General features: G+C 42.0%; 1 protein-coding gene across 3 annotated transcripts in view; it reads left to right on the top strand.

The window, feature by feature from the left end:
* The window catches only part of PACC1 (proton activated chloride channel 1), a 166,417-nt gene that overhangs the window by 100,466 nt on the left and 46,340 nt on the right, over window positions 1-19,611 (top strand). For all 3 annotated transcript variants that reach the window (XM_069233924.1, XM_069233925.1, XM_069233926.1), the window contains 2 exons: window positions 9,264-9,418; window positions 12,239-12,381. In XM_069233924.1, coding sequence (XP_069090025.1) covers window positions 9,264-9,418; window positions 12,239-12,381 — 298 coding nt within the window. The remainder of the gene's footprint in view (window positions 1-9,263; window positions 9,419-12,238; window positions 12,382-19,611) is intronic.

Raw genomic sequence — 19,611 nt, forward strand, 5'->3', positions numbered from 1 at the left:
GTGTGTGATGGGAACCTACTGCCAATTTCATGTCCAAGATTCCCATAAAGGTCTGTGAAAGATACCAGGCAGTCAGGGATGCTACTAAAAATCAGCCCAGCACGTTTTAATGCAAAAAACAGCCGGCAAGCAGCAAAACAATTCTGAGTTTAATTTGCTGGAGGACGTAACACTAAATTCTATACATTTTCATGTTCATTTCATACAACTGTTTGCAATGCAATAAGCAGAGGAAAGGACACGTCATCAGATACTAACCCTATATAGATACAAACTCCTTCTTGTGAGAAGGAGTTGAGATAAAGATTATGGTAAAAGGCTAACTTCACTAAGTCTACAGTCCTTGTTTGGTCATGCCAGCTCCAGAATGAGGCTATGCTTTGGTGAACAGTTAAGCTAAACATGCAGTGCACAGCACAGAATAATAATAGGACAGTGCATTTAAAATATCTGTTAATATTCAGTAATGCTACGGCTCTATAAGTGATTTAAGCAGATATAAAAACAAATTCACAAATATTATTGCACAGTGTATATGTTAAATTGTGTTCTCAGTCGCAGATGGGACGTGTGTGTGTGTGAAGATGATTGTGCTGTGGCAAACGTATATGAAATAATGGACAGATGAATTTCAGAAGAAGAATAGAAGACATTAATATGAACATAAATTGAGCAAACCTGCAGAGGGTATAAAAATGCATGACGCAGTAACAGTGGAATTGACAGAGTTTTGCCAACTTATAATGATGCCATTGAATTAGCTTCAGATGGTGATCTTGTGCCACGTGTTAAATTGTTGGTCATATCACAGGGTTTGTATGAAAGGTTGTTAACATTAGCCGATTGGTATTAGACCCTCTGTCTGCTGCCCCATATGTCTAAACGACACCCAAAAGAATACAAATGTGCTCTCGCTTGCCATGAGAATGGGAGGTGTTCTCAGGCCCCAGGCTAGCAAGGCGGCAGAAAGACAGTATGAACTTTAGTGACTGGGATGAGGCCTGATATTAGGATGGGCCACATCCACCCAATTGGGCCAGAGATAATGCAGAGGACGTGAATATCCCACCCTCCTCACTCAAGAGGTTAAATGAAAGGTAAGGTTACTTGTTTGACATGACTACAAAGGTGCACCATGGGGTTGTAGACAGGAAGTGTGTTTGTTAGAAATGCATCCTTTAGTCGAGTTCTGGTGCTTGGATTACTGAACAATTCAGGTCTACAAATTAGCTCCTGTAAGAAATTGGGTCTTTGGTTGACAGCCAGGTTAACCCCTGTTCAAGCAAGGACCCTCACTCTAGTCAGGGTAAAAGAGAATCACCCTCAGCTAACCCCTGCTTACCCCCTTGGTAGCTTGGCAGAGCAGTAGGCTTAACTTCAGAGCGCTAGGTGTAAAGTATTTGTACCAACACACACAGCAACTTAATGAAAACACTACAAAAGGACACAACACCGGTTTAGAAAAATAGGAAATATTGATCTAAACAAAACAAGACCAAAACGACATACATCCGACATACACAAGTAAAGTTATGAATATTTAAAGATTAAACTCAAAAGTAGCGCTTAGAAACAAAAATGCTTCGATGAGATGTTAACACGGCGTTGTGACGGAGTCGTTCCCAACAAGCCGACACGGAGTCGTGTAGACCCCCAAGTACAGTACCTTTGGTGAAGAATGAAAACAAGCCGATGCCTGAAGTCGGGGATTGCGGCGTCTGTGCGAAACGTTGAATCCTTGCACTTCGAGCGGCGTCGGTCACGACGTGGTGCGGCGACTTCCACGGAGTCGTGGGCTTCAGCGGGGCTGCAGCGGCGTCACGTTCTAGCAAAGGTCACGGCATCAGGTGCAGGTGGCGTTACCGGATTCAGCAGCGGCGTCGGTCCGGAGCCGTCCGAAGTCGATTTTCTTGGATTTCCACCAGCTTTCCTTTCAAGGGCCCAGGGACTGGATAGGGCACCACTTGTCGGAGCAGGAGTCTCTCCAGAGACTCCAGGTGCTGGCAGAGAGAAGTCTTTGTTGTCCCTGAGACTTCAAACAACAGGAGGCAAGCTCTACCTCAAGCCCTTGGAGATTTCTTCACAAGATGGAAGGCACACAAAGTCCAGTCTTTGCCCTCTTACTCTGGCAGAAGCAGCACTGCAGGAAAGCTCCACAAAGCACAGTCACAGGCAGGGCAGCACTTCTTCCTCAGCTATCAGCTCTTCTCCAGGCAGAGGTTCCTCTTGGTTCCGGAAGTGTTTCTAAAGTCTGTAGATTTGGGTGCTCTTCTTATACCCATTTTAGTCTTTGAAGTCACCTTTCTTCAAAGGGGACTCACACCTACTTGGGAAATCCTGCCTTGCCCAGGCAAGGCCTCAGACACACACCAGGGGGTTGGAGCCGGCATTGTCAGAGGCAGGCACAGTCCTTTCAGATGAGAGTGACCACTCCACCCCTCCCTCCTAGCAGAGATGGCTAATCAGGAAATGCAGGTTACACCCCAGCTCCCTTTGTGTCACTGTCTGGTGTGAGGTGAAAAACAACCCAACTGTCAAACTGACCCAGACAGGGAATCCACAAACACGGCAGAGTCACAGAATGGTTTAAGCAAGAAAATGCTCACTTTCTAAAAGTGGCATTTTCAAACGCACAATCTCAAAATCAACTTTACTAAAAGATGTATTTTTAAATTGTGAGTTCAGGGACCCCAAACTCCACATGTCCATCTACTCTCTAGGGGAATCTACACTTTAATCATATTTAAAGGTAGCCCCCATATTATCCTATGAGAGAGACAGGCCTTGCAACAGTGAAAAACGAAATTGGCAGTATTTCACTGTCAGGACATACAGGGAGTGCAGAATTATTAGGCAAGTTGTATTTTTGAGGATTAATTTTATTATTGAACAACAACCATGTTCTCAATGAACCCAAAAAACTCATTAATATCAAAGCTGAATATTTTTGGAAGTAGTTTTTAGTTTGTTTTTAGTTTTAGCTATGTTAGGGGGATATCTGTGTGTGCAGGTGACTATTACTGTGCATAATTATTAGGCAACTTAACAAAAAACAAATATACACCCATTTCAATTATTTATTATTACCAGTGAAACCAATATAACATCTCAACATTCACAAATATACATTTCTGACATTCAAAAACAAAAAAAAAACAAATCAGTGACCAATATAGCCACCTTTCTTTGCAAGGACACTCAAAAGCCTGCCATCCATGGATTCTGTCAGTGTTTTGATCTGTTCACCATCAACATTGCGTGCAGCAGCAACCACAGCCTCCCAGACACTGTTCAGAGAGGTGTACTGTTTTCCCTCCTTGTAAATCTCACATTTGATGATGGACCACAGGTTCTCAATGGGGTTCAGATCAGGTGAACAAGGAGGCCATGTCATTAGATTTCCTTCTTTTATACCCTTTCTTGCCAGCCACGCTGTGGAGTACTTGGACACGTGTGATGGAGCATTGTCCTGCATGCAAATCATGTTTTTCTTGAAGGATGCAGACTTCTTCCTGTACCACTGCTTGAAGAAGGTGTCTTCCAGGAACTGGCAGTAGGACTGGGAGTTGAGCTTGACTCCATCCTCAACCCGAAAAGGCCCCACAAGCTCATCTTTGATGATACCAGCCCAAACCAGTACTCCACCTCCACCTTGCTGGCGTCTGAGTCGGACTGGAGCTCTCTGCCCTTTACCAATCCAGCCACGGGCCCATCCATCTGGCCCATCAAGACTCACTCTCATTTCATCAGTCCATAAAACCTTATAAAAATCAGTCTTGAGATATTTCTTGGCCCAGTCTTGACGTTTCAGCTTGTGTGTCTTGTTCAGTGGTGGTCGTCTTTCAGCCTTTCTTACCTTGGGCATGTCTCTGAGTATTGCACACCTTGTGCTTTTGGGCACTCCAGTGATGTTGCAGCTCTGAAATATGGCCAAACTGGTGGCAAGTGGCATCGTGGCAGCTGCACGCTTGACTTTTCTCAGTTCATGGGCAGTTATTTTGCGCCTTGGTTTTTCCACACGCTTCTTGCGACCCTGTTGACTATTTTGAATGAAACGCTTGATTGTTCGATGATCACGCTTCAGAAGCTTTGCAATTTTAAGAGTGCTGCATCCCTCTGCAAGATATCTCACTATTTTTGACTTTTCTGAGCCTGTCAAGTCCTTCTTTTGACCCATTTTGCCAAAGGAAAGGAAGTTGCCTAATAATTATGCACACCTGATATAGGGTGTTGATGTCATTAGACCACACCCCTTCTCATTACAGAGATGCACATCACCTAATATGCTTAATTGGTAGTAGGCTTTTGAGCCTATACAGCTTGGAGTAAGACAACATGCATAAAGAGGATGATGTGGTCAAAATACTCATTTGCCTAATAATTCTGCACTCCCTGTATAAACCACATTACTATATGTCCTACCTTATCCATACACTGCACCCTGCCCTTGGGGCTACCTAGGGCCTACCTTAGGGGTGTTTTACATGTAAGAAAAGGGAAGGATTAGGCCTGGCAAGTGGGTACACTTGCCAAGTCGAATTTACAGTGTAAAAATACACACACACAGACACTGCAGTGGCAGGTCTGAGACATGATTACAGGGTTACTTATGTGGGTGGCACAACCAGTGCTGCAGGCCCACTAGTAACATTTGATTTACAGGCCCTAGGCACCTCTAGTGCACTTTACTAGGGACTTAACAGAAAAACAAATATGCCAATCATGGATAAACCAATTACATACAATTTACACAGAGAGCATATGCACTTTAGCACTGGTTAGCAGTGGTAAATTGCTCAGAGTTCAAAAGCCAACAGCAACAGGTCAGAAAAAATAGGAGGCAGGAGGCAAAAAGATTGGGGATGACCCTGCATAAGCAAAAAAGTCCAACAGCTCCTATCTACATGTTCAATTCCATAAAATGGAAAATGATTTTGTGATTACATATATTTAACATTAAGGTAAGTAAGCTGTAATGTGCACGCAAGTTAGGTGAGAGATGCAAATGCTTAAATCGCGGACGTCAGCTTGCAAGAGATATTTACACAACCTATAGTAGAGAAAAATGAAACGTCTTAAAACAATACGTATTTGGTAAACTTGTAGGTGATCTGCATTTAAAAGAAAAGGAGAGCTGTTTTTTAAATGAAAATGTCAATTTTTTTGCTTTTGTAAGACAGCTGCATATATGTCTAAAACGTATGGCACCTGCAGTGTTCAAATCTGAAATGACAAATATTACCCTAATTACATGTAAAAAAAATGACACTTGACTGGAAGTACATGTTTTTGTAGGAGCTATAGCAGGCTGCATTTTAAAGTGCGTCATTCTTGGTACACCTCTCCTATCTTTGAATAGGAAAAAGCCACAAAATCCATAAATATGTAGGTACATTCATAGTACAAAATCAGTGGAAATGTTGGATTTTAAACCCTGTACACTGATCACATCCATGCTGTCAATTGTTATATTAGATGCATACAGCTTGTGTGAGAAAAATACCTAACATATTTTTCTTTAGCACACAGTACAGTGTCTTCTAGGAAGAGCCTTTTCACCCTGGGAACAATAGCTATTGGACGACCTCAAAGCTGCAGTGGGAGGTGGGGACAGATGTGTCCTTGAGGGTTACTATTTTCTTTGATTGTCTCAAGGTAGGAGCAGACTAATCTTGGGAGGTGTTTCTTTGTGAGATAAGTTAGGGGAAGGCTAAGAGCTGCAATTTTTGATGCCTTTAGGGCAGTGCTTAATTTGTGCTTGTTGTTTCCAACAGCACTTATTTTTGAGGGCTGGCACTTATTTTGCTGCCTCAAGCATTTACTGCGAGCAAAAGACACATATGGCAAAGACAGAGGAAGAGAAAAACGTAAAAGCATCACAATGGGAGAAAGCTGCTAGAGTGAGCTGAAGGGGCTATAGTGGTTTTAAATGGATTGAAAAGGCCCAAGATGGCTTCAGGATTACGCTGCTTCTGTATTTCGTGTTTGCACATTTAGTTGCAGCAGCCGCATGTTCAAGGGGAGGGCTTTGGGCATCTGCACGTTCCTATTTACAAATTAAGCACTGCAAAATATAGGAAGGTGCACTGTGGAAACTTTAGTTCAACAGTTCAACTTGCTTGAAGGCTATCACCGATTACAGCGGAGTAAAAACTGCTGCAATCCCAGTTTGTGCTCTAGAGCTCAAGATGGGCAGAAGGCTACCTGCTGATTGCTGGTAGAAAGTGCTATCTGTTTAATAAAGTACCGTTCTGACATTTGTCTCTGGCTTTATTCCAAAGCCCAACTCACCCAGACCGGAATGCTGATTCCCAGGTTGGGAAAGATAGGCTCAGGCTGGCCCACAAGGAAAGATGGATCATTGCCCTGTCCAGAGTATCTCCCTGCTTATTGGCACCTTTCTCCTGAGGCTGGAGAGTGAACTTCTTGAAAGGCAGAGAAAACGTAATCTCGAAGACAACCTGTACACCAGAGGCAAATAGACAGTTTCTTCAGCTACCCTATGGGAAACTATCTCCTGTGCCATGAGCTTGAAGAAGGAAGGGAACTGATGTTGCTGCAGAGGGAATTCAGGAATCATTTACAATCAGACATTTGTGTGTGTAGGTAAAATTGCGGGGAGCCCTGTACAAATGAAAACTGTGGACTGAGGAACAAGTCCAAAAGATCTAGGTATTTCTTATAAGAGCAACATTCTAAACAAGTATATGAGTGTAGGATTGATTCAAAAGGATTCAAACTGTACTTTTTTTGTTGCACTTAGTTGTGAATAAACACCTTTTGAGTTGTTCTATTTGTGAAAAAATAAAGTTTGTGTTGGGGTAAATGGTAAATAAGGAGGCATGGTATTCCTTCATTACAAAACAAAAGTGTGAAACAGACATGTCCAGGATCATTTCCACTGACATTTAAAATAATTACTGCATGGTGGTGATACCTGTACACAACACTGATGTATGGTAGGAAGCAATGCTCTCCATCTCGTTGCAAGGGCTGAAAGCCACTTTACCTGGACAAAAGGATAACCCAGATCTGTTGCTAAGTGACCTTTACCAGCATACTGCTCTGCCCAAAACACCCCGTTCTCTCGCAGGGACCAGACTTCAGGAACACTGCGAATCCATGCCACGTGTGCCTGTTCCGCAAGAGAAATACTTTGATCTAAAAAGACAGCACACATTTTAAAGACTTCCACAGAGAGCAACATGGTAATTGGTGCAAAGTACACATGTGACAAGCTTCACATTTCATATTACCACACTAACCACAAGTTCAGTAAGGGAAGAGGTGTTGATTGGTAAAACCAAATACACCAGTATTGAGTTCTCAGAGGTTAGTTGTCCACATCATTGTCCAGTGGAACTAAGTGTCAGATTTTAAAAAGTTAAATTTCTCAAACATCCATTGAAATATATATTGTTTTACCATACATGTGATATTTTGTGAACTACGATGAACATGGCGGGGTCATATTTTAAAAATGGCTTCAGCACTTTTGAAGTACACAAACTTTTATAGAGTTAGCTTAAAAAAATACTAATACAATTGGTGTAAAACATAGCAAAACATAAGGTTTAAACAACTTAATTTTACAGTTTTTACAGTAAACTGTGGCCCTCATTCTGACCTTGGCGGGCGGCGGAGGCCGCCCGCCAAAGTCCCGCCGTCAGATTACCGTTCCGCGGTCGAAAGACCGCGGCGGTAATTCTGACTTTCCCGCTGGGCTGGCGGGCAGTCGCCTTCAGACCGCCCGCCAGCCCAGCGGGAAAGAGGCTTCCACGATGAAGCCGGCTCGGAATCGAGCCGGCGGAGTGGAAGCTGTGCGACGGGTGCAGTTGCACCCGTCGCGTATTTCACTGTCTGCGCGGCAGACAGTGAAATACATGTAGGGGCCCTCTTACGGGGGCCCCTGCAATGCCCATGCCAGTGGCATGGGCACTGCAGGGGCCCCGCGACCCCCCTACCGCCATCCGGATCCCGGCGGTCGGACCGCCGGGATCTGGATGGCGGTAGGGGGGGTCAGAATCCCCGCGGCGGTGCAGCAAGCTGCGCCGCCGTGGAGGATTCTACGGGGCGGCGGTACACTGGCGGGAGCCCGCCAGTGGTGCCGGTCCGACCGCGGCTTTACCGCCGCGGTCGGAATCCCCATTGGAGCACCGCCGGCCTGTCGGCGGTGCTCCCGCGGTCCTCCGCCCTGACGGTCAAAGACCGCCAGGGTCAGAATGACCACCTGTGTGTTAGAGTATTAAACCGGTTGTGCACTTAAAATGCTGGTGCACTCAACACTCGCAGTTATGCATTACTAATAAAGTTATTAAAAACAAATTATAATAAAAAACTGAAGTTGAAATTAAGTTAAGGTTCACCAATATGTTAACAGTGACTTTGCCCTAATGCTCAAAAAGTCAGGAAATGTAAGAGTTGAGGCGCTGCCCTCTCCACGCTGTATTGAGTACTGTAGTGATTTGCATCATAAATGACAGTGAGGTTACAAAATCGGTGCTCAAAACACTCCCAGGATTTAAAACATGCCTGTATGTAGATAAGGGCCACTGTTTCTTCGGGCATTTTGTAAAGGAAGTGCAGTCCATGTCGGACCTTGTGTAGTCTATCCTTCCGACACAGCTGTATAATGAACTGTACATATTCAGCAGCATGGAAAAGAAAAACGAAGCATATATTTTTGTAATTCTGAATTGTGATGGAACAAAGATTTTAATAGTAACAAAACAAACCAAAACACTTTGCACAAATAATACATTTTCAATGAAACCTGACTTCCACAAGTAAATGTTTGCGTGCAATATAGTTTTGAGTTAAACTGTATGACAGTGTCCATTTCAGTGGAAATTGCGCGATCTGTAAATGATGGTGCTCTACCACATGATGCCTTAGTTACATCAAGAACTCGCCTGCCTCATGTCTTACGAAGGTTTGTCGATCTAAAAATTGTGTCATGGTTTAAAAAGTTTGGGAAGCAGCGCCAAACCATTAGTATAGAAATATGATTAATTAATGCCAACCCAGAACCTATCTTGGTTACCTTAGGAGCACAGAGTAATCTAGAGTGCCTTTTAGGACCATTAATACTGGCTTGTTGCATAATTTTTACATAGTAGTTATGTTATTGTCATAGATATCTGACGTAGCCAGTGGTTAGATGGAATGTTTCATTCCTTTCATCGGTGCAGCTTTTCATTGGTGCATTTGTAGACACACTTCTTTATGCCCATCTGTAATGTTCCCTCTTGTTTCTGTTACAGGCATCGCCCTTTACCCCGGCGCGGCTGAACTGCTGAGCTGTAGGCATCATTATTACGACCACATTCCTCCCCTAAAAGATCCTGGCCAGCCAGAAACAATAGATTGCGTCACAGAGCGAGTTCACTACACGGATCCTTTTACCAACCAGACCATGGTAAGAAAGAATAAAGAGTTTTTGAGAATATAAAGTAAATTCTGCTAGTGCCCGCTCTAGTTCTGTCAGTTCCTGTGTGAAATTAGTGATGTAAACATTGCTGCATGATGTTGTGTGCACTTCTCACTTCAAGGTTACACCACTGTCAATGGTAAAGATAAAGAAACAGCAGCAGTGCTGTTCTCCAGCCGTAGACCTTTTCAAAGATTCATATGCCTGTATTATTCCACATTGTTGGGCCGAGAATCCTTAGCAATAAAAGTTAAATAGTAATGACAGTAAATACTGAGGGCCTCATTGTGACTTTGACGGTCTTAAACACGGACCGCCAAAGCCGTGGGGAGGGCGCCACAGTCATACCAGTGGTGTCCCCTCACCCCCCAAGCGTATTACAACGTTCCCAGGGGTGGCCCCTCCATGAGAGCGGAGGAGCGTTGCCCCGCTGTAAAAATGTCCCCAAAATGCCCCAGAGCAGAAAAATAAAATGGTAATTAACTTCCTTCATTACCATTTTATTTTTAAGCACCCTGTCCTGAATGGAGTGTCAGGATCGGGCGGGTCCACTTCTGCTCTGCTGCTGAGTGACAGTAGCACGGAGCTGTGCACTTTAGTTTATAGTGCGCTTGTCCCTTTTGCCGGCCGTCTTGCGACGGCCAGCCTGACATGCGCACTTTAAACTTTTCTAACCTAGCTGCCTTAAGACAACTGGGTTAGAGAAAGCACAGGCCTCCAGCGCTTTTGTGAGCGCTGAGAGAGCCTGCTCCCACCATTCCTGATGCTGGCTTCATGCTGATTACCAGCATGAACCCAGCGTCAGGATTTGGTAGCGCTGCTTCCTGGTTCATGCACCGCGTTGGAGTCATGACAAGAGGAGGACGCCGTGAAGAGAAGGAGAACTGTTGCAGTAAGTTCCTTTTCTTTAAAAAAAAAAATATATATTATTATTGTATCCCTCCCGCCGTAAATAGAAACCAGCCACCACTGACGCTCCTACCAGGCTGACCCGAGCTGAGTTGACTCATCTTTTCACTTGATTCTAAGCCGTTACTTTGAAAAGATTCCAACAGGTTTCTCCTGGTGACGTGTTTGGGGAAAAAATGGGGTGCATTGTTCCCATGCAACTAGTAATCTCATTTCAATTTATAACTTCATATACTAGCCAAATTGGGATTTCCCTAATTCTTGTAATCATGACCTCCATGGTTTACTGACATGAGAAAAGTCTAGTCTTTGGGGATGCTGCATTCGCTACATTCAGTCCTGTGCAAACTTAGGGAGGAGACATTAGCTCCTGTCTGAAATCCCACATGACTCCATTCAAAAGAGTTTGTAGGTAGTCCACTGTCGTTTTTAAAAATGACAAACACGTTTTCTCTGCTAACCATAAAGTCGCCTCTTAGAACGAACCTTCCTGACTGGGTATAGCAGGCAGCCCAAAATATTGCTTTGAATTTAGGTACTATAAGGTGAGATGTGCAAAGCTTTTTTACACCCAGGCATGCTACAATCCAGAGTTTGCGACCACAAAAAAAATGTTTTTTTTCAAATGTGCCTTTTCCATTTTAGGAATGGGTAATAGTTGACTACAACTAAAATACGATTGCCACCCCATACCGAATAGCTATTTGGAAGGGGTGTGTTATAGTCGTCCCTACCAAATACCAACACAATTTGACATCTTAGCAATGTTTTATGACACAAATCCAGCTGCAAAAATCTGAAAAATTAGTAAGACATTCGCAAAAGGAATCATGTTCCCTTAGGACCCTCTTTCACTTTGTGAATAAGAAAAAATAAATGTTTGTTGGCGAGTAGGCAGCCTTCCAAGGAACTACTACCAACTCTCAAAGGTTGAAAATAAAGGGAAACTTTTCTCAAACCAAGGACCTCCTTACCTTCAGGAGACATCCCAAGACATGGCTGTTCGAGCAGTACCAGCCTCCCCTCTCCCCCCTCAGCGCCTTCAGATCCACCCTCATGGGTGAGTAGTGTGCTTTACAAATTCCCTGACTGATTGATTAATTTTCAATGCAGCACCATTTCCATAAAGGAAAACGGGCTCCAATTTTAAAAGTTTCCTTGATTGGCAGGTGATCACAGATATGGAGGTCTATTGACCCTAGCAAGACACCATTCCTGTGACAGTCACCAATTGAAGTGAGACGCAATTTGCAACCTACCCCATTCATATTGACAAGGTAAATTGGGTTATGACCCCTTCCAAATCAGTATTTTATATAGGTTGGTTCAAAAAATTATTTACTGGTCGTAAATTGCGACCAGTTTTAATACATTGAGCCCCATAATCTTTTAGCATAGTCAATATTGACATGAAAAGGAATGTTTAGGGCTCATGATTGTAGAAATTGTGCAAGATCTGCACCTTGACTCGTAGTTAGGGAGTACATTAGAAAGTGTTTTTGTTTCTTAAACTTAATGTTTTGAGGTAAAAACTCCTTGCTCTGTAGAGGGTGTCTCATGCCACCTGATAGTGCACAAGGTTTTCTGGTAGGAAGGAATGCTGAGGTTATCTCTGGGTTGTGGCTCTCTAAATGACTAAAGGCTACCAGGGTAATGCAGTCTCTCTAAGTCTTGTGATGCACTAAATGGGCTGCCCCAACCTCAGAGTTACTTACAGCTTTGCCTTTAAGATTTCTACTGCTAAAATGGGTGTCCTATTCTTGTTGAAGAGTAAAGGAGTCCAACAAATACTGATTTCCCAGCAAGAATACATTGTTTTTGGGACAATGAAAAGAGTTGTTTAATGTTCTTGCTCATATACATTTCATGCCTTTCTAATGCCTTGCTCTCCCCTTATAGAAGCATGCCCTGATTGTTGAAGGTCCCCGTGATGTACGGAAAAGAGAACTGGTGTTCTTGCAGTTCCATTTGAATGAAACCGAACAGGACTTCAGTGCTATTGACTACCTGCTCTTTTCCTCTTTCAGTGATTTCCTTAACAGGTAAGCAAGATGGCTTCCATTATAACCGTAGAATGATGTTCGCAAAATATGACAATTTGACTTGTATCTAACAGTGAGCATGATTAGATATACTGTAGGATATATCCTATACTAGATGCTGACTTTTTGGTGTATTTTTTTTTGTTTGTTTTTTGCTGACTGACATTTCTTCACCTGCACTGCAGCATGTAATTAAACTGCGCTGTAGTTGAAGGTGGCAAATTTCCAGTGGTATGGTGGGGATGGATGGGGGCTGGGGGGACGGTGAAGGGAGTGGGGCTCTCTGATTTAAACAAAAAAAAAAGGCAGGGAAACACCAGCATCAAGAGTTTGTCGGAGTTTGCCCTGTGGTGAAATGTCCCCAAATTGGTTACATTCAGACGTTTGGTCAAAGTTATCATTTGTCAACCCTTTCAGTCAAAGATCTTAGGGCCTGGTTTAGAGTTTGGCAGACGGGTTACTCCATCACAAACATGACATATCACATCTTCTGTATTACGATTTCCATAGGCTATAATGGATCGTAATATGGCGGACAGAATATCCATCACGTTTGTGATAGAGTAACCCCCTCTGCCAAACACTAAATCAGGTCCTTGGTCACAAATTAATGAGCAGTTAGAATCAGTATTGGGAAACTCTTCAAAACTCGTATTAGTGGCACTCGCCTCCTCCTACGCCAGTACATTTTGCTTCTTGAGATGTTCAGAAATGTATTGCTGTTTTAAACCAAAGAGAAAGAGAAGCATTTTAAGACCAAAGTGTTTTATAATTATATTGAATACACAACGGCTAATTGTGCAATATGGGCCTATACTGCCATCAAGGGGTTCTGATGACGTTTACAAACCACGAAGCCGCAGGCAGGGTGGTTTATAATTGTTAATTTGAGAGAAATCGGACAGACTTTGTATTAAAAAATCACAGATTTTAGTGTGACATGAGAATAATCTCTGACGATTAATGATACAATTATATTCATAGTTTTCATCTTAAATACATAGGTTTATCTAGATAAATATTAATTTGGTTTAGCTAGCCCCATCGTGGCTTTCTTGGGGCTTTTTCAAGGCAGTGTAATTAAGTAAGTGTACATTTAAGATTCAACAAATACACCAGGCACACAGGAAACATAAAAAACATTAAGTAAAAATAAACAGGAGATATAAAAGCAACAAATTATAATAATAAACAAACATGTTGATGAAATGACCAAAACACATATTTTTTATATAATTTTTTTAAAAAAAACAACTCTGGGCTGTTTACACTGCAAAATCTGCTCACAGAACTAGATAAACTATGTAATTTAGATAGCGACCCCAGTAGTATCATTAAGGTTCAGGGTCCCTCTTAGTGGGAGTGAGGGCAAGTGGTTGGATTCATGATATTTTTGCAAATTAAATTGAACTGATTTAAATAGTGGTTGCCTGACCAGATTAATGGGAGATAGATAGAACATTTTCAAAGTTGAGGTGTTGCCTATGGGTGGTACAGCATATGTAGGACAATGAGCCTTAGAATGCCCTTAAGACAGTCAGTGTTTGAAATAAATACAATAAAGTCGGGGGTACTGCCAAGCCGTGTAATATGATAGTTTCTAGTCCATCAAAAGTGAGATAAGTGGACCATATTGCCTCACTTTGAGGGAGACCGAGATAAGTTTGATCTGATTGTAACTCAGGCTAGAGTAAGGATGGTACACCTACTAAAAGTCTATTCCTAGTTGCAGATGGAGTAGTTGGTCTCATGCTGCTGTGGTCTCCGTAGAAGTGGTGTGCAAATAGAAAAAGGTCCAAGTGAGCATGGAGGGAGCCATAGTGAGTCAGGCAACCCATACAGACAGTAGAACATAAGTGACTAGGTAATTATTCTGCCCATAGTTAACATTACCTGGATATGGTGAAGTTAAGTGGGTTTGGCTTACTAAAGACGATATATAGTGTGGGCTTAGCAATAAGCAGGGCGGATCTACGAGCCTTGTGGAGAGAGGTAGAGAAGTTACAAGAAATGTAGTCAGTTTGAAATGGAACAAACAATGCAGGTAACACCATACTCCCCGAATACTTGATCCTTGAGCCTGACACGAGAAGACATAGCTGCATTATGGCCAGAAAAATTCATAGCACTTAGAGGCTTACCCCACAATTACTGCCTGGAAACTCCATAGATCTGTCCCACACGCTGTTGCACAAGATCTGGACAAAGAATTCAACAATTATAACAAAAGGGCGAAATTCTTGCCACAAAATATGAGCAACAAAGTAAAAATAGCCATCAAGAAACTACAAAGCAACCACGATTTGATAATCGAAGAAGGAGATAAAGGATGTGAAGTGGTTCTGTTACATACAGATGACTATATCAGGGAAGCCATCTCAGACACCCCAACCAAGGACATGCAATAGCATCAAAAATAAACTGGTCTGCACTATTTTCTCAAATTGAACTTACTATTGGGGGTACCGGGCGTTTGCCCACTTCTTATGGCCAGACAGTAAGTTTTGGCAACAAGCCATCCTCGGACTGCATAGCCCCAGATCCATACCCTACTGTTTTGCCAAATTACTTAGGTTTATAATTGTCTGCTCAACACCAGTTATGGAAATATAGGACTATCTTATATATGTTAATCTTTCTGTTTATATATAGTCAATGATTTATTAATTGATTTTAGTACTGTTTGGAAAGTTTTAGAGCATTTGAGCATAATCTATTTAGTATTCGTTGTTTGCTTTAGACTTCCGATATGTTTGCAATGTTTTGTGAAATGTGTGTTTTTGGTGGGATAATGTACTAATATTTAAAATGTGTTTTTATGCAACAGTTTCAATTATACATTAAATTTTACATTAGAAGCTCACTGTAAGGACATTAAAACATTGATTTTAAGATGTGTATTTCTTTTGTAGTACATTGACACTACATAGTAGGTTTAACATGACGTATATAAAGAAAGAAAAAAGTACAATGTAGAAGAGTCTAACTTGTTGCTGAGAGGTTTCTGTGTTTATAATGTATTTTTTCACTCACTGGGGAGAGTTCATTGGTGAATACTTGCATCAGTGATCAGCCTGCAAGGGGGAACTTATCAGTTGTGCTGATTAACAATGTAAGAGCAGTGAAAACATCCTGAAAGTATTTCTTTTACCAGCACTAAAAGAAAGGCAGAATACAGTGTTAACTCCTATTTAAAGCTTTTTTTTGGTTAGGAAAGAGAAATCTTACAAACATTTTTTAGCCTAGTGCATTATAGAAAATAATTCACAGTTGGACCTCTTTTTTGTGAAATACGAACTTTGAAACCACTGGCAACCATTCAATAAAAAGGCTTAGTCATGTAATGAATGTATGTAATACATTTAATGTTTCTCTCTTTACTTACAAAGCCACCCTAAGTGTAGGTTCATTTGTACAGATGTTTCAATATAATTCAAAGCATCTTTTGATTCAGTCAAATAGTTTATTCAAAATTGTCCAACTTGAGACAAAGTACAAACACTATTTAAATATTTTACAGCTAGTAAAATAAAAAAAATACAGATCATAACTATTATTACAATTTAATGTAAAACACACAGAAATCCTTCACAACTATATGAGCATACTTAAATATCAAGTTGCAACAGACTATGCCCTTCTAAAAAAGGGGGATGATTGATCATTATCTTGGTAGTCAAGTGAATATCCTTGTCTCAGGAAATGTCCCATTTATTATCTCTAAAAGGGGCTGCTCTCGTTTAACTAAGAGCAAAATGGCAGGTTTCATATCTTTAGTAGAAAGGACGGATCCTTCAAACTAGCAGTTGAGCAATCAGCAGAAAAAGGTCTCTATTCCTAACTTTAATTGTACAGCAACTGAAATATTGAGTTGTCATTTGGTGCGCCACCCTAAATATGCTATCCAGTACCGGGCCTCACCTCCAGCCAAAATGCTTGGAGTATCAATCCTATGCTAGGCTCAAATCTCACAGAACACCCCAAGTATACATAGAGAAGCTGAAGGCAGAATCCTTAGATTATGAATTTCACAGGGGAACACAAATCTCACGCTCCTCAACATATACACTTCCAACACTTCTCTGGACACTTACGTACATTCGTACTATACTCCGATAGCTACTACAGCATGTTCAAGATGAGGTTGTGGGGGAAGGGGACTTTAGCCTAGAATGGGATCCTGAATGGGACAGGAATACCAGTTCATACAAGGGAACCAGGGCAATGTCTGCACTCTTTAAAAAGAAATGGCTTTTTGGGACTGATCATTGCCAGTAAACACCTGCATCTGGACACAAGAGATTCCTCATTCTGCATATCCATTCGACCTACTCATGCATGAAGTACACCCTTATCTCTCACTCAGTCTCACTCGTACATTGGAGTCTGTGGAAATTTTAGAAACATCAATATCTGACCATGCCCATCCAGAGCTAACGTGTAGAGAGGCTGATAACTCCCCCAGGATACTCACCTCAGTGGTGCCTCAACTCCCATCTCTTGAGGGACCCAGTGAACAAAGCCACTGTCTTAGACACAATCAAATAATACTTTACACTCAAGGACCATCTTGAAACATTCCCCCCCACATCCTTTGACACACATTCAAAGCTATCATTAGGAGTACTATGATTGTGATAACTTTAGGCATAGCCATAGAGGTGCGACTTAGAGAGCCCAATTTCACCTCCGAAAGCAAGGTGCTTGAGAAGCGGGAAAAACAACGCCCGTCTAGACCCACACAAATGAAACTGCCCATTCTCAGTGGACAGTTGAAATTACATAAGGCTGAATTAAACAAGGCTGAATGCTTTGTACGAGCTCTAGGCCAAGACGTCTGTAACCAAGGTATCAAGATAGCCAGTATCCTAGCCCGCAAAATTAGCTTACATATAACTAAAACACACATTCCATCTGTCAAAACATCCTCAAATAAATTGGCTACCTCAGAAAGGGGAAAACAGGCTATTTTCATGCATTTTATCAAGCCCTCTAACAAGATAAACGAAAAACCCAGGACCATACCACAATACCTAAACAAATGTGATTGTACACTTATTTCCCCCTACTACAAGGAATTGCTAGAGGCTCCAATAGAACCAGAAAAACTGAGACAGGCAGTTAAATCCATGCCTCTGGGCACATCTACAGGCCCCTGTCGCTTCCCATAGAGTTTTATAAACGTTTCTACCCCTTTTCAAGTGCAAATAGTGATCTTGTTTAACTCTTGCGCACAGCAGACTAGCCCCATCCCTGTGATGTGTAAGGCTAAAACTGCTCTTATTTTCAAACCAGGTAAAGATTCAGCTAACTGCATTTCCTATCACCTTATTGCCCTCTTAACCAAAGATGCAAAAGTGTACACAAACATCCTAGCAACTTGACTAGACCAATTATTACCTGGACTTATTAGCCTGGGCTTCATCTGCAACTGACAGGGAGCTGACAGCATCCATCATCAAGCCCATTTGATTGAAAAACCTCATAAACCTAGTATTCGCGTTTTATTAATATCCTTAAATGCGGAAAAAGAATTTGACCAGGTAAGCAGGTCATTACTTCAAACTGTATTGGACAAGATTCACCTTGGCCCCAAGATGATCGACAAAATCATGACAGCATACACCTTCCCATCAACGACTCTTTGGATAAGTGGTCAATGCACTAAGCCTGTCATCCTGGCGGGGGAGCTTGCGGGACCAGACAAGAATGTCCCTTATCACCATTGCATTTTGCACTGCTGGTAGAACCCTTTCAAATGATGATCAGATAAAAGTAAGATATAACAGACATTCCATTTGGTGGCCAAATGCACAGAATGAATCTCTTTGTTTAAGATATTCTCCTAACAATTGCAATGCATCACTCCCAAGTCTGACACAGATACTAGACAAATTTGAGTAAGTGTTGGGGAATAAAACTAACCAAGAAAAATCACATGTCCTTAACCTGATGGCTCCTCCAGCCCAGATCACACATCTCCAATCTCCTGCACCCTATACTGGGCCACATCCTCTGTATGATTCCTCAGCCTTAAAGTCACAAAACACCTGGGTGGATAGACGAAAGATAATTGGAATAACTATTGCAAAAACATACTGGAGGACTTGAGAAGATAGTGCCCTATGTACCTATCATTTTTGGGAGGCATAAACGTTATTAAAACGAAGATCCTCTCTAGGATTTAATATCTTTTTCAATCCCTGCCTACCCATATCCCGCAAGTAGACATTATCCATCTTCAATCCAAAGTAAGATTTTTTTTATTTGGAGGGGGCAAAAAAACTGGATATCTGGTAAGAAACTCATGCTTCTTAGAGAAAAGGACTCACTGGCATACCCAAATCTACTACATTATTACTGGGCGGCACATCTGAATAAGTGACTAGAGAGAGCAAAAAACATTGGTTCCACATGGACAGTGATGTAGCAGGCTGACGGGTATGGGATCTAGCATGACTGCCCTGCCACGCAAGACCGAACAGTGCTAATATAAATACTGCGACAAAAAAGTTCCTAGAGATTTGGGACCAGATCGTGGTTAAAAGGGAGCTCACTACCTTCCCTTTCCCTAACAAACCTTTAGTAAATAATCCTGACTTCACCCCTGTCCTGAACCCACAATCTTTTCCTGAAGTGTCTGAAGAAGAATGCAGAATCCTATGCGACCTATCCCAAGAGGAAACTATTAAATCCTTTGTTCAATGTAAATGGGACTACAAGCTGTCGAAGAAAACCTGTCTCCAGTACTGCCAATTGAGACAATGGGTGCTCCAGCCTTTGATTATTACAGCCACTCTACATCCACTCGCACACTTTGAAAAGCTTGTCCGCATGTTTACAGACAGAAAAGGGCTGACTTCCCAAGTTTACCAACTCCTGCGGATTTCCAAACTGAATGCCCTGAACCCATTTCAAAAGGAGGTAGGAGAGGGGCTTGCACTTAGAATACTGACCAAAACTTGGGAACAACAATAGCGAGACATTCCTAAGATGCTCAGCAGCATTACTCAAAGGGAATTGTGTATAAAGTAATGTAGCAGTGGAACATGACTCCAATGAGATTAAATCGAATATTAACAGCACCTACTTGCTGAAGATGCAATCAGGAACCCAGTACTTTCCTACACAAATGGTGGGCGTGTACTCTAATACAGACATTTTGGAAAAAACATAGTGGGACACATAAAGCGGACAGGGGCATACCTGATACCCATTAACCGTGCAGTC

The sequence above is a fragment of the Pleurodeles waltl genome, chromosome 5 (assembly GCF_031143425.1).
Source record: "Pleurodeles waltl isolate 20211129_DDA chromosome 5, aPleWal1.hap1.20221129, whole genome shotgun sequence".
NCBI classification, from domain to species: Eukaryota; Metazoa; Chordata; class Amphibia; order Caudata; family Salamandridae; genus Pleurodeles; species Pleurodeles waltl.